Source organism: Emys orbicularis, chromosome 4 (genome assembly GCF_028017835.1).
Source record: "Emys orbicularis isolate rEmyOrb1 chromosome 4, rEmyOrb1.hap1, whole genome shotgun sequence".
NCBI classification, from domain to species: Eukaryota; Metazoa; Chordata; order Testudines; family Emydidae; genus Emys; species Emys orbicularis.
The window spans coordinates 75,733,173-75,748,356 of NC_088686.1; the positions used below are offsets into that span (position 1 = coordinate 75,733,173).

The following is a 15,184-nucleotide window of genomic DNA, read 5'->3' on the forward strand; positions in this document are numbered from 1 at the left end:
ATTCAACGGTCTCTACCCAGGCCTTTTCCCTGCACAGGGAGGATGGACGAGAACACCACTTGCACCTCAAACTCCTTTATCCTTCTTCCCAGAGCCACGTAGTCTGCAGTGATCCGCTCAAGGTCATTCTTGGCAGAATCATTCGTGCCCACGTGGAGAAGCAGGAAGGGGTAGCGATCCGAGGGCTTGATGAGTCTCTGCAGTCTTTCCGTCACATCGTGAATCCTAGCTCCTGGCAAGCTGCAGACCTCTCGGTTTTCCCGGACGGGGTGGCCGATAGATGACGACAGTCCCCCGAGGAGGGAGTCCCCGAGGAGGGAGTCCCCGACCACCACCACCCGCCTCCTTCTCTTGGGAGCGGTGGTCATGGAACCCCCATCCCTAGGACAGTGCATCTCATGCCTTCCAATCGGTGGAGTCTCCTTCTGCTCCCTTCCCTCAGATGTATCATCTAGTCCACTCTCCGCATTAGTACCTGTGGAGAGAACATGAAAACGGTTGCTCACCTGTATCTCCATTGCTGTTACATGGACGCTCCTCTTTCTTCTTCTGGAGGTCACATGCTGCCAAATTTCTTCACCGTCCCTCTGTCCCCGCTGCGCAGCCTGCTCTGATTCTTCGATATCCCAAAGTGCTTTACAATAACAAGAACATGTATCCCAGGAGTCTAGCAACTCCTATCAGTCTCCATCTACAGACTTTGCACAGCCTAGGTTGATAAAATCTGTTTGATTATTGACCAGGTCATTAGAATTGAGTCCCTTGGGACTAAATTCTAAAGGGCCTTCAACCAAGTATTTGTTTGCAGCTCTTCGTGAAAAATTAAGTTCCTCCTGTACCTTGTATTGTGGTGACTAGCAGCAGGCACAGAACTCTGCTTAATGTCTCATCTGAAGGTTGCTGCTGCCTTTCCCCTCAGAACTGATTAGCAGGGTCCTTCTTGTGGATGGCCTTGGTTCTTGGTGGTTGTTCAGAGCCCTCTGCTGGAATTAGTTGGCTGAGGTGGTGATAAATGAAAGCGCATGTTCCAAGGAATCTGAAAAAACAGTGTCTGTTAACCATCAGTGGTGCTGTCTGCAGATACTGTTGTGTCTGTCCCCCAGCAGGAGAATGAGGTGGAAGGCTTATCTTTAAAGGGAAAGTTTCCTTGCACTCTTCTCCATTGCTCTTTTCCTATTTTTTGCTTGTCTCTGTACCACCTATTTCCCAGCCATTGTATATGGGGTGCAATGTCCTTTCCCTCATGATCACCAGATTTCAACAGGAAAAGTAGGATTGCATTCTCATTCTCTGCTCCTTTGGGTCCTCAAGTTACAGGTTATAACGTGTTTCTTTCTCTCTCTTCCTTTTTCAGGTTGTCTCCTGCAGCATATTATGCCCAGAGAATGATCCAGTATCTTTCCCGGAGGGACAGTATTCGCCAGCGCTCCATGCGTTACCAACAGAATCGTCTCCGCTCTTCCTCGTCGTCTGCTTCCACCTCAGAGAACCAAGGCCCGTCTGTAGAGGGAAATGATCTGGAGTTTGAAGACTTTGAGTAAGTGTGTGCACCCTGCCTCTTCCCACTACATCACATTGTTTACCCAATGGCTGCTCTATAAGTTCCTACTGCTCAGTAAGCAAACTTGTCTCAGGCTTGTTTAGGCCATTTGATCAGAAATTAGAGCAGCATCTATCACTAATCAGTCCCCTGCACTTTTATAACAAATAAATGAGACACAAATTGAGCTGCCTACTTCACTTCAATGCCTCCAGCTGACTTGCTGCTGGAGTTCTAGTTAAGCAGGATCCTGTCCTGTCCTTCATGTCAAGGGCAGAATCCAAGGAGGGACATGAACTCAAAGCTGTAGCAGAGTAGGAGCAAAGAAGATCTTTCAGGAGACAGTAGTGCTTCATTGAGCTGAGTAGAGGGAGAGAATAGTCAGCATGTGCTTCCATTCTCCATTTACTGTAGCTATGGAGACAGCTTTGGGGGGCTCCCCTGTCACAGGGGTTATAAGGTTGAACCCTGACTTCAGTACAGATGATAAATGGACCAATGTGTGGCAGAAAGAGAGATTCCTCCAGTCAGAGCTGAAGACCGCAAACCTCTAGGATGGCTGGTTCTCTCTCTCTCTCTCTCTCTCTCTCTCACTATTTCTGCTGAGTAGTTTTCCTCTTAGACGAGGCCTTCCTCCATTCTTAATCCCCTATGCTGGGTTCCATGCAAGCCTCTGCTTGGAACTGTGTTGTTGGACTGTACTGTGGTGTGGCCCTGACAAACTGACTTGCAACAAGTTCTTTCCACTGTATGGTAGGGTGAGGTTCTTCACTCAGGCATCTGACTAACTGTAGTGGGTTGCTCAAAGAGTTTGGGTGTCAGTTACTGTCAGAGGCATTGAGATAAGAAAGGTCCATCTTGCATTCCCTGCCCTGCTGCTTGTGACCTTTTCATTCATTCATTATTTGTTCCATTTCGAAGTAGAATTTTCCCAGCTGTTGCAAGTATCCACTTTTATTTTGATCCTTATCACACTTATGTTCTCCAAGCACAGGATCCCCACACAAAACAATCTGCTCAGGGGTATTGGGACTGTGGGAGCTGTGAGTACTCCAATGGCCTGGGCTTCTAGACTGTCCTCAACAGTGTCTCCTTCTGGCATCAGAAGGATTAACCTCTCCCACTGTCAGAGCTCTTACCCTCACTTCCTACAGCACCACCTTCTGGGGTAGCAGCATGCCCCATGTCATTTGATTCAAGGTGAAGCCCCTTTTATGAAGGACAGTATTGAATTTACATCTCCCAAAGTAGCAGCAGATAAATCCCTTTCCTGGTGAGGATTAAGGGGGTGGCAGAATTTTTCTGAAATGTTATTCAGTGGAGCTGTCATTTCACACTCCAGCAATTAAATACTCGAAAGCGCAAGGGGAGTGCATGCATCTTCTCTTTTCATTGTGGCCTTATTTGTGTAAGATGTAAATGAGGGGAGATATGCAGAAGTGTCAGCTGCCTAATAGCTTTCCCTAAGCAACTCTGCAGGCTGGAGGAGCATCAGTGTGACAGCCTCACAGGCCCATTGTGTGAGGGGAGAGCCCAGCAAACACAGCCCTTAGTATTTCCATTATTGCCTCCCATTCATCTTCTGGGGAAGGTGGTTCTGCTGGTGAAAATGGATGGTACATTCTCCATTCACACAGCAAAGCCGATACCTGTAGAGAAATGTGTTCCCCTGCAGATAATATTCACGCAGTTCCAGAGCCCATTCGGGAAAGCAATTCACTCAGGCACACTGAGGCCGCCTTTCATTTCATGCTGAGGAGTCTTTCTTCCCTCTGTGCTAACCAACCTTTTTGGGAATGAATGTTCCATATTGAATTCTGCCCCTCTGCATCTTAAGGACATTCTCTGCCTCTCTTTCCTCTGCTTCATTGTCTCTCTGGCTGATAACAGGGACCTAGCTTGGGGACCTTTGCATTGGAATTTGCCTTGTGACTCATCTTTCAGTTTTGTCCGCTGACCTCTCGCAGTGAAGCCTTTTTTGTTTTCCTTCAATCTTTCCAATTGTCCCTTCTTTGCTTTACCTTTCCTGATTCATCTTTCCCTTTTCTGCTCTTATTGAGCTGGTTTAGCTTCCACTGTTACCCGCACTCTCTAGGGCACCCCACCTTTATCCTTCTGTGGGCTCAAGGCATAACCTGGTTAAATTAGGCACCCCCACCCTTTCCCGGTTCCTAGGATTCGGGGCGTATTCTTCTGGGGGTTTGCGGGGCCTTTTACCAGTGAAAGTGCCTTACACCTTGATAGTCTTAACCTCTATTTGTTAACAGTTACCAAAGCAGAATGCACACGCTAAGCTTACAGTGCTCACCACTGCCAATAAGGCAGATGAACTTTTCCTGGTGGCCAATCAGGATCAGGTTGTCCGGGGCTCCTCCAGTTTCTGCCTGATATGGTTGGCAGGGGGTTGAGTCTGGCAGCTCTGATCCTGGGTTGTGTCCTGGAATTAGGTTCCAAGGAACTTCCTTTTGGACCCCAGTTTATATAGTTAAACTTGAGTCCTGCTTAGCTATACCTTAACCAATCATTTTAAACTAAAGTACTACAAAATAATTATTTGACCAATCCTAGCATATTGTGAAACAATTCTTTAACCAACCATACCCCGCCACCTTAATTGATTTAAATCTTGTGAAATTAGTTGTGACAGGCAAACAAAGAACCAGACAGAAATCATATCGATAAACAATAAAGTAGGAACCATGAAGGCAAAACAATAAAGATGTATAGATTTCACAATCACAACTGTTAATAAGTGATTCCTTGCCTGACAGAATGCTATCAAACGAAGTTTTCTTAAGATGTTTAAAGATCTGTTTCTTTATCTGGTGATGGTGGGTACTATTAGGACAGGAGCATCTTCTTAACAGCCCAATATTTCAGTGTTTTAATATAATTTAGATGGAATGTGAGGATGTGATTTTTTTTTTTTATTCCCCCCCCCCCCACCTGCTTTTTAGCTCATAGCTACTGCTGTCCTAATGTGGCTGCAGAAAAAAGGCCTCAGACCTTACACCACATCTCTCTCTCTCCCTCCCTCTGTGATGGGTGAGAAAGATGGGGATAGGTCAGTACTTTCATCGCTATCCTTCCCTTCCTTCACCACCATGCTTTTCAGCTTTCAGTGGCTTGCTTTTACTTCTGGAATCCTAGAGAGTGTTCCCTGAAGTGCTAGCAAGCTGACTTGGTTTCTTGTCTTTCTATTCTGGATGAATCAGATTGTAAATTTCTCTCCCCCTCTTTATTCTTTGTTTAGGGATCCTGGGGAAGGAGGCATATGTGATAGTTAGTACCCGTGTGCTCTACTGGATCTGGGTCTATGAGCAGGCAGTGATAGTTGTGGAGATTAATGGAAGGAGGAGGCACACATCAGAGCCCTAGGGGGGCTCACGTCAGGGCCCTAGTGGGGCTCTGGGTGATCGCTACTTCCCACCACCCAACACAGATGTAATGAGGTTGAGTAGTGTCCGCAAAAGAGAAACTAAACAGCTAATTATTCCTCAAGAAAGGTTTTTAATGACTTACGACTATAAAGGCAACAAAGGCAGAATAAGAAAAACAGAATTAAAGACCAGCACTGAGTGAGGATTAATACAAATGGCAAGTTATACTGGAGACAAGCACAAGTACAAGTAATATTATGCATTAACTACCTATTCCTATAAGTACACATATAAAAGGTAAATAATATTGAAAATAGTCACAAGCACATGCAACGCTACTATTACTGATTGCCTAGCAACTTCACATGTACCGTAACCACCCCAACAAATACAATTCCATATGCGTTAATACATAGGTTAAGGTTAGTGAAATATAGTTAATCAATCTATAACCTTATATAACAACTTATAAACTTTTATGATAAACTTGATGGTAACTTATACTGAAGACAGGCACAGCGACTTGCAAAGCTATTATGAATTATAAACTACTAGCTTCACCAGCGCTGCACCTGTTTTCAGCAAGGCACAAAACATATACAGTTACTATATATTGATTAACTATTGACTACTACTATTTTTAAACAACTTAAACAATTTACTAATATACTTAAACTATAGTATTAATACAGACTTAAGATTAACTAGTTCGAGCACAACCAGACCTCTTTAGTCCAAAACCTTACCCTGTGTTTTTCCAAAGATATATTACCTTTCAGTCGACCATTTCCTACGCTGGCCAGGCACAGATAGTCGGTGAAGCGCAAGTCCCTTTGGTTCAGGGGGTGCATGTGAGCCTGACAAAGAGTGATCTCCTTTAGGTCAACACACACACAAACACTTGCGTCTTTGCACCTTTTTTATACGGTATTTGCTGGCCGCGTTTCAAAACAGGTCAACCAATGAAGGTGGCCAAATGTTTGTGTGGTATTTGCGGTTGTTTTGATCTTATGAACTGTGCACCTGTGCTCAGCTCATCTCTTCTCTATGCGGCTAATTGTGGTTAATTTGCTAGACTCAAAAATGCTCGAGTCAGCTTAAAGAGGTATTTGGTTGTAGAGCATAGTAACCACAAGTCTGTATCTATCTTTACCAGGCTTCCTATAAAGCTTCCTAGCTAGATTATGCTTATGCTTGCAGGATTCAACTGTACTCGCTTCTTACAACTTCCGGAAGTTTTAGGCCTAACACTGCTTAGCCTGACACTACTTGACAAGGCTTGTGCACATTAATCACAATAGTTACTTCATCCCTCACCCTTTCCATATTTGCACAGGGCTCTGGAGGCCCAGGCCTTGCTCAGCCCCTTCACTCTTTTGCAGGGTTTTAAGTGTGTATTTATTGTGTGCTTTCAGATTTGCTGGCCCACAAGAAACTTGTTCCCCAGCAATGCCGAGTTTACACTCTTGTGGCCCTGTAGAATCGCCACCAGTACCCACCTTCTCCTCCCTGCCCCAAACCCCGCTCTCTCCTGTGCAACCCTGTTGGGATTTTCTCCTAAGACAGATTCTGTTCACTTCCCACTCACTAATACCCACCCACTAATGCATGTTTAACCTCTCAGCTTCAGCATACTTTTCCATACTAAGTACAACTGACAATTGTAAGCTCAGGGCTTGTCTGCACAGGAAAGTTATGCCAGTATAAACTAAGATGTGAATTTAAACTGATATAGTTATCTTGTTATACCTCCCCATGCCGAAACTCTCTGATTCAGGAATAGGAGTGTCTATGTGGGGCCTTATTGGTATAACTATCGAACTACACTGATACAATTATGGCGGTATAACTGGTAAAAGTTTTCCCTGTAGACAAGCCCTTATCCATTTTGGGCTCCCTAATGTCCCAGCCTTGTTTGCAATCCTTCAGCATTCTTGGAATGAGGCGCATGCTTTGGTACATTTAATGAGGGAAGATGTCCTTGTTATTGATTCCAGTAAATCCTGCAGGCTTAAAATCCCTTAAATTGACTTGCACAAGAGAGAACAGGTCTCTCTTGGAGATTTCCTTTGGCTTGGAGCAGTTCTGACACGGGAGTCATCCTTGCAGTGGGCAATGCTCTTGGGGTTCCTTGGACACCAGCAGGTTAAAAACTTTGCATGCAGTGCAGATTGATTGCCATATTCATATGCAGAAATATTTCCATGTCCTGAATTTCTGCCATCTATCTCCCTGTCTCTGTCTGCAGCAAGCATGGGACAGAATGCAGATTTACTATGTTTTTCAGAACGGCAAATATTTAGGACAGTATGTTGCTCTGTCTGAAAACCTTCACGGAAATGCTTCACCACAGTTTCATAAAGGGTTTCAAGCCAAAGCTAAAGGTGTGATTGTGGCTGACTCCCTCTGTCTGCCTTCAAAAATCGGCTGCCTGTTAGAATATAGATTGGGAAGAGCTCAGCAATTACATTTGTTTAGTGTTTGTACCTTCTCCCCTTCTATATGCATGCTATCTCTCCCATTCTCTACTCTGACTCTGGTACCATTCATCCCAGAGGAAGAGGTCACCGTTGTACCAGCACTGCTCACTGTTAGCTCTGTTTCTTCCCTCCTAAATCCTGTAAATTAGACTGTAAAGTTGAACAATTCCCATCAGTACTGGGAAAGATCCCTTCTGGTCTGTGACTGTGACACAAATGAGTAGTCCTCGGCAATATCTCCTATGGACAAGGAGAGGGAGTGGGCTCTTTGACCTTAGGTCCCATCATGGTATTTAGGTTTTTCAGTTCAATGCAAGTGCACTAGAAATGCCTAGACAGAGATCTGTGATCAGTATGTGTGCACTGCAGGAGCGAGTCTTTGGCAGCCCCAGTCGGTAAGACCATGGGTTCATGACAGCTACCTATTGACTTGCAGAGTGTACGAGCCTTCTTCAGAATGTTCACGTGCTTCAGAGCACCAAGGATTACTTGGTTCTCTTCTATAATGAGGCCAGCTGTGGAATATTTGGTTCCCAGACCTATGAGTCTCTTAGCAAGTTATCCTGCACCAGGTTTAAAGTAAACACTCTAGGCAATGTAGGATAAGCCATGGCCTTTCCATTCAACAAAGGCCTCCAGCCTCCTACCTGCCTTCTCTCCACCATTCTTGACAGCCTCACTGACCTCTCACATTGGGGTCCAAAGGAGTCATCTCAGAGTTCCTCCAACAGTTATCATCTTTTCATAAAGAAACAGGAGGCTTTAGGATCTGAGAGCTGCACGCTTTGACCTTGATTTTATAAAGCAGAGAACTGGTTTACATTCAATGCCACTCTATCCTTTCCTACGTGGAGATGTTCTGTAATTCTCAGATTTCCAGTGCCTTTGAGAACATGAATTTACATCCACTGGTAGAGGTATGGGGTAGTTACTTCGGTGAGCAGCACAGCAGATTATTACTGTCTTGTCTTCAGGTAAAAGTGTTTGGTTTGGGAGCTTCCATCCTTCCTTGTCTCGGTGACTTCTCCATTCCAGGCCAGCTTGTAAGTAAACTTGTGAGGTTGGCTTGGTCGTCTTATTTACACATACACAAAGGGGAAAGATGTATGGCTGGCTAAACATTCAGCCAGGAAGATCAGGAGATCCCCTCTTTCTGAAGAGGATATATAAGGTGACCAGTTCTGAGAAGTATGCCAGAAGGGACTGTGATCTGTAGGACCTTTAATGCAAGAACAAGAAGTGTCATCTTGGATGATTGAACTTATATGACCACCATATAAATAAAATGAAAAAAGAAACTAGCTATTACATAAGACCATAAGAACAGCCATACTATAGGTCAGACCAATTGTCCATCTAGCCCAGTGGTTCCCAAACTGGGGTTCGTGAATCCCTGGGGGTTCGCGAAATGTTACAGGGGGTTCTCGGGGGAAAAATTCCATAATGGCGGACAGAGCTGGTCCTAGGGACCCTGGGCAGCACGGGGCCAGCAGCACGGAGCCACTGGACTTCCACGAGCTAAGCAGATCAAAGCAAGCATATCTGTCACACTGAGGAGATTTAAACTTCAAGACTCCTTATAAGAAATGGAAAGGGAGGTGGACATTTTTGCTGTTTTTAAAATTAAATAGGCAGCTAGTATTGTTTTTTTAAAATTATGAAGAACAAGTTTAAGCTTTGTTGTAATGTGCATTGTTTGTCTGGACTGCTCAAGACCTGAATGCTTGTGTAGGAGGAACTCTTTGAGTTGGCTTCTTAAATACCTTCATGATGTTAAACATCTGATACTCCTTGATGAAACATAGGAGCCTTGTCTTATAACAGGCTTATTCAAAGTGATACAAGCTACGAAAGTGAGATATTGGAAGAGTGTTGCCATTTTCATAATGTAATAAAAATACTGTAATGATAAGTAATAATAAATAATAGTGTGTAATATGCATGTCATAAAAACACATTTTATATTTCCCAGATCACTGTTTTTATAATTTATACTCAGATAAAGGAGAAAATCCCTGGAAATAGTCATTTTTAGGAGGGGGTTCACGAGACTTGACATTTTAGTGAAAGGGGTTCACAGGTTGTTGAAGTTTGGGAACCCCTGATCTAGCCCTATATCCTGTCATTTGATAGTGGCAAATGCCAGGTGCTTCAGAGGGAATGAATAGGTAATCATCAAATGATCCAGCCCCTGTTGTCCGCTCCCGGCTTCTGGCAAACAGTGGCTAGGGACACTCAGCGCAGGGGCTTGCATCTCTGACCATCTTGGCTAATAGCCACTTGTGGTCCTAGCCTCCTTAACTTATCTAATTCTTTTTTGAACCCCATTATAGTTTTGGCCTTCACAACATTCCCTGGCAACAAGTTCCACAAGTTGACTGTGCATTGTGTTAAGAAGTACTTCCTTTTGTTTGCTTTAAACCTGCTGCCTGTTAATTTCATTGGTGACCCCTGGTTTTTGTGTTATGGGAAGAGATAAATAACACTTCCTTATTTACTTTCTCCACACCATTCACGATTTTATAGACCTCTATCATATCCTCTCTTAGTAGTCTCTTTTTCAAGCTGAATCGTCCCAGTCTTTTTAATCTCTCCTCATACGGAAGTTGTTCCATACCCCTAATCATTTTTGTTGCCCTTCTCAGTACCTTTTCCAATTCTAATATATCTTTTTTTGAGATGTGGTGACCAGAACTGCATGCAATATTCAAGGTGTGGGTGTACCAGGGATTTATATAGTGGCATTATGATATTTTCTGTCTTATTATCTATTCCTTTCCTAATGGCTCCTAACTACTTGTCTCTCTGCAGGAGACGTAGATGTAACAATTGCAAATTGTCCGTGATCACTTTTACTGGCATAACTACAACGAATACTCTTCTGAGTGATGGTTTCTTGTCACTGGAGTCCAGATAGAGCTGTTAAAAGCAGGAGCTTAAAATGTTTCTGTCCATGACTTTATTATTCTGTTTTCCTCCCAGATCCTCTTTATCTCTCTTGCTCTGCATTTAAGAAGGAAGCATAGTGGGGTAATGATTTAAGCTTACTCCTATTCCACATTGCTTTACTTCCCATGGTTTGCTGAAGAGGAGCATTCTCAGAAGCAGTTTTTTAAGTAGAAAGGGATTACCTAGGACTTGGTGGTGGTTTTTGTTTTCATTCTGTCTCTTTCTACTAAAGATCTTTGGATTGGGACACTAAGCACTGGGATATCACTACCAAACATGCAACAATTTATATTAATTATATTCATCTCCTTTAAAACATTGCAGGTAAAGAACCCTTCAAGGTCTGGAGGAATGGGAAAGATACTGAGTCTACACTTTGAACTTTGCTTACTAGTGCTTGGGAAGTGTCTTAATTTGGCCTGTGATCTACTCATTATAGCCTGCAGCTCTGTCTTCCCTAATTCTTTGCATTTATTTTTACACTCTTGCACCCCTCTTCTTAGTCTTAATGCACAATGACAATGCCTGGATGTAGTGATAGTTCAAGACTTCTTCCTTGCAGTGGGACTGCTATTAGCAGGACATTGTTATCTTCTGCAGAATAGCATCCTGTTAACCATGAATGCTGACTCCCACAAGGGTGCTGCTTGGATGAGTTTTTGCATGCCAGTATCAACGTAGACTTCAGTAGTGTGAGCTTCCTGACAACAGTGCTCTTATGGCGTCAATGGCTCCAGCTTCCTGAGCAATTCTGATGACTCTCAACAAGATGGGGCACTTTTAAAACAAAGTTCTTTCCTAAGAGTAGCTCCAGGAAGTAACCACCTGTCTATATTCTGCCATTGCTGCCTGTGACTCCCACACTTTCAACTCTTTTCCCCCATCACCTGTTGGGTGAGAATCCTGGAGACTGTTAATGGCTCAGTATGTAGAGAAGTGACTTTGTTAATTTTTGACCCCCTAAGTCCAGTATGGATATTGAAAGTGCACAGTGAGCAGCCGGTGTATGTTGCAGGGCTGTAAACTGCTTGCAGAGTAGCACCAATTACTGTGAATGTTCTTGCTGTTAGGGATAGATCTGGTGTGGGGTCTCCCAGTCACACTTACTGATGGGAAGTAGTCAAATTGACGGTAAATGTTGGGAACTTTACCTTGGCTAATGCAGTTGTATCTCTGGAAGGAGGCTGGTACCTGGGTGGTGTGCTCTGTTTGTACAGGCAGAGCCCTAGTGGTGTTCCAGACACAACCTGCATGGTTGTGGTGGTTTTATATTATTTTGCTATTTACAGCCAGTTTCAGTCTATCCCATGAAGTTTCCAAGCACTAGTGACTAATGCAGCCACTGATTTGGTTAGTCTCATTTCAAAAGGCAGTGGTGGGTCCCTAATCATGTGTCAATGTGACAGGTGGGATTGGAATAGACACAACTGGTTGCCTGTTCAGAATGTATATGGTAGGCCTGTGAGTTTGTTTCACTGTGCTTTCAAATTGGTCTTTTTCTGAAGTGATTAATCCTTAGCATTTAGCAGGGAACTGTTGCTGTGTTTCTCTTTTGACCAGGTGATGAATCCTCTTGTATGTGGTGCTTGTCAGAGATACTTGAACTTCTGAAGTGTGCTTTTTTTATCTTGTAAAACTCATTTTATTTCTCCCTGAATGGCCCTCTGAGAGGTAATCAAGGCTGTGTTCTTTTTGGCGGCCAGGAGAGCTGTTAATAAACCCAGCCATCTACAATCCTGCTGGTTTAAGGAAGCTTTAGCTGATAAATTGATGAGGATTTCTCTGGTGTTTCCCCTGGAACAGCTTCTAGTGAAAGATGATCATATTTAGCATTCAGAAGAAAGAGGTGAAATACTGGGAAGGTACTATGTCTTTACTAACTTTACCTGGCTACCATCTCAGTTGTTACATGTACTAGAGATGAAAAAGACCTATTCTGCTAGTTTCCATCTCGTCAGCCAGGACAGGATTGTTCCCTGCAGTCTGTCTCTAGTGCTTTATCTGCTATCTTCGGGAGTTTATTCCACAGTCCTAATGCATCTCCCTGTCAGTAAAGAGATTTTTGGTGTAGCCTAAATTTTTACTTTGCTTAATTTTATCCCATTCTTTCTAATTACATTCCTATGTTTCACCTTAAATATTTCTCCTTCCTTCATGATTATTGCATCTTTCAAATACTTGTAAATGTTTGATCCCTGTTTACTCATTTCTTACCAAGTTATGCATGTATAATTGTGATTCTTTATTTCTAAATCCCTTTAGCCCTTTACCTACTGTGGGTGTTAGTAGTCATTTCTGTCCTTGTACTGTCTAGGTGCTGTGCGCGCGCACACACGTGTGCACCCTTCCTGCCCAAAGAGATCACAATCTGTTCTTCCTGGTAATGAGATGTCCAGAATTAAGTGTAGTATTTCAGGTAGGGTGTCCCTATGCCCAAAACTGTGTCAAGAGCAATTGCCGCCTTTCTGCTTTGGGGCATGAACATAAGAACGGCCATACTGGGTCAGACCAAAGGTCCATCTAGCCCAGTATCCTGTCTTCCGACAGTGGCCGGTGCCAGGTGCCTGGTGCCCCAAAGGGAATGAACAGAACAGGTAATCACCAAGTGATCACAGGTAATCACCTGTCACCCAGTCCCAGTTTCTGGCAAACAGAGGCTAGGAACACCATCCCTGCCCATCCTGACTAATAGCCATTGATGGACCTTTCCTCCATGAACTTATCTAGTTCTTTTTTTAATCCTGTTATAGCAGGGGTGGGCAAACTTTTTGGCCCGAGGGCCACATCTGGGTGGGGAAATTGCACGCAGGGCCATGAATGTAGGGCTGGGGCAGGGGGTTGGGATGTGGGAGGGGTGCAGGGTGTATGAGGTGGCTCAGGGCAAGGGATTGGGGTGCAGGGTGTACAGGGGGCTCAGGGCAGGGGGTTGGGGTATGGGTTGGTGCGGCAGGGGGCTCAGGTTCAGGAGGGGGTTGGGGTGCAGGAGGTGTGCAGGGTGTGGGCTCTGTCCCAGTGCCGCTTACCTGGAGCGGCTCTGGGGTGGCAGTGGCGCGCAGCAGGGCTAAGACAGGCTCCCTGCCTGCCCTGGCCCCATGCTGCGCCGCTCCCGGAAGTCGCTGCGGCCTCTGGGGGTGGAGGGGCAGAGGGCTCCGCGCGCTGCCCTTGCCTGCAGGTACCTCCCCCGAAGCTCCCATTGGCTGCAATTCCCCACAGATCTGGCCCACAGGCCGTAGTTTGCCCACCCCATGTTATAGTCTTAGCCTTCACAACATTCTCTGGCAAGGAGTTCCACAGGTTGACTGTGCATTGTGTGAAAAAATACTTCCTTTTGTTTGTTTTAAACCTGCTGCCTATTAATTTCATTTCGTGAGGCCTCTGAAATTGAGGCACTGGGAACAGGTGCATGTTGTATTGCATACTTTTGTCTAATTTGCTGCCTGTATTCAGACCTATTGATGTCTCTGCATTCTGCTTCTTCGTTATCTCCCTTTTATTGAATGTTTGGGATTATTTTTTCCCAGATGTGTAGTTGGTTTCCATTTTACCATATATATTTTTTTATTTACTGCTCATATTTCTCTTCTCTAAGGGGCTTTGATCCGTGTAAGTGCAAGTCAGTGAAAGTTGAAGGCACTTCCAGAAAGAGCTGAGAACCCTGCAGTATCAGGCCTTAGATCCCTTTGTTTCTCTGTCCTCAGTGATGTTCCATCTTTTCCCTATTCAGGGCAAAATTGGCAGTTAATTTGTCTTCAGTGGCACCCCATGCAACGCACATCCTTTACTTACCAGCATGGGTATGTAGGGTAACTGACAACACATCCTTAGTATCATCCACACATTTCATTTAACATGCTATTTCCTTCCTTCCTTCATATTTGTCATGGATTACAGGGTGTGCTATGCCTTGCACCCCTCTGTAGTCTCTTGTGAGTACACCCTTCCTAGTGATAGGCCGTGAACTTTCACTCACTCCAGGGTAGGTCCTGACTCTTTCACTGGATCTCCAGGCTTCAGCACCTCTGTTTCTTCCCATAGCTTGGCAGTTTGGCTTGGCTGCCTGCAGGAGTCTTCTCTCTTAGGCGCTGTGATCGGGGCCCCAGGGGGACCACACTGAGGTTACTCAATTAGGGCAAACTGCAAAGAATGGGGCAGACAATCCCCAAAGTTGATGGATATTCCAATACTTAGATTTACCAAGCCACCACAAAACAGTTCCCTTATAGCAACCCAGCCTTGGGCTTCCACCCAGACACCCAAGTCAAATATGAAAGTTCTACCAATCCCAAAGGATTGGACACATCATCTCCCAAGTTAATGAATATTTCAGATCTTACCCAAATACACACTTACAGCCAATTCTTATTAACGAAACTAAAATTTATTAAAAAAGAAGAGTGAGTGAGTATTGGTTAAAAGATCAGTATACATACAGACATGAGTACAGTTCTGAGATTAGTTTCATAGTAGAGATGGTGAGCTATGGGGTTACAAAGAGTTCTTGGAATTAGTCCATAGATTCAGTCCAATGTTCATATCCAGGGAGATCCAGGTGGGACTGGAGATCTCCGTCTTACGACTTAAGCTTCCCCTGCACAAAGCCACAAGCAGATCTGAGATAAAAAGGATCAGGACCCAAGGGCTTTTATATAGTTCCAGGCCTTCTCTTGACAGCTCAGAGTTCCTAGGCGACCAATAGGCAATCATCGAGACTCTGAAGTAGACCTATTTCCTAAGCATCACCGGTAATTAGCTACATAAATTAACATAAGTCAATTGCCTGTTTTCCACCATTCGCAGGTGATTTGCTATACATTTCAAAGAGAGATCAATACAGT

General features: G+C 44.3%; 1 protein-coding gene across 5 annotated transcripts in view; it reads left to right on the top strand.

Annotated features, from left to right (window-relative positions):
• Positions 1 to 15,184, top strand: part of AMBRA1 (autophagy and beclin 1 regulator 1) — a 162,295-nt gene that overhangs the window by 41,582 nt on the left and 105,529 nt on the right. For 3 of the 5 annotated variants that reach the window (XM_065402400.1, XM_065402402.1, XM_065402403.1), the window contains one exon: positions 1,355 to 1,537. The exons of the other annotated variants lie outside the window; for them this stretch is intronic. In XM_065402400.1, the coding sequence (XP_065258472.1) occupies positions 1,355 to 1,537 (183 nt within the window). The remainder of the gene's footprint in view (positions 1 to 1,354; positions 1,538 to 15,184) is intronic. 5 annotated transcript variants of the gene reach the window in all.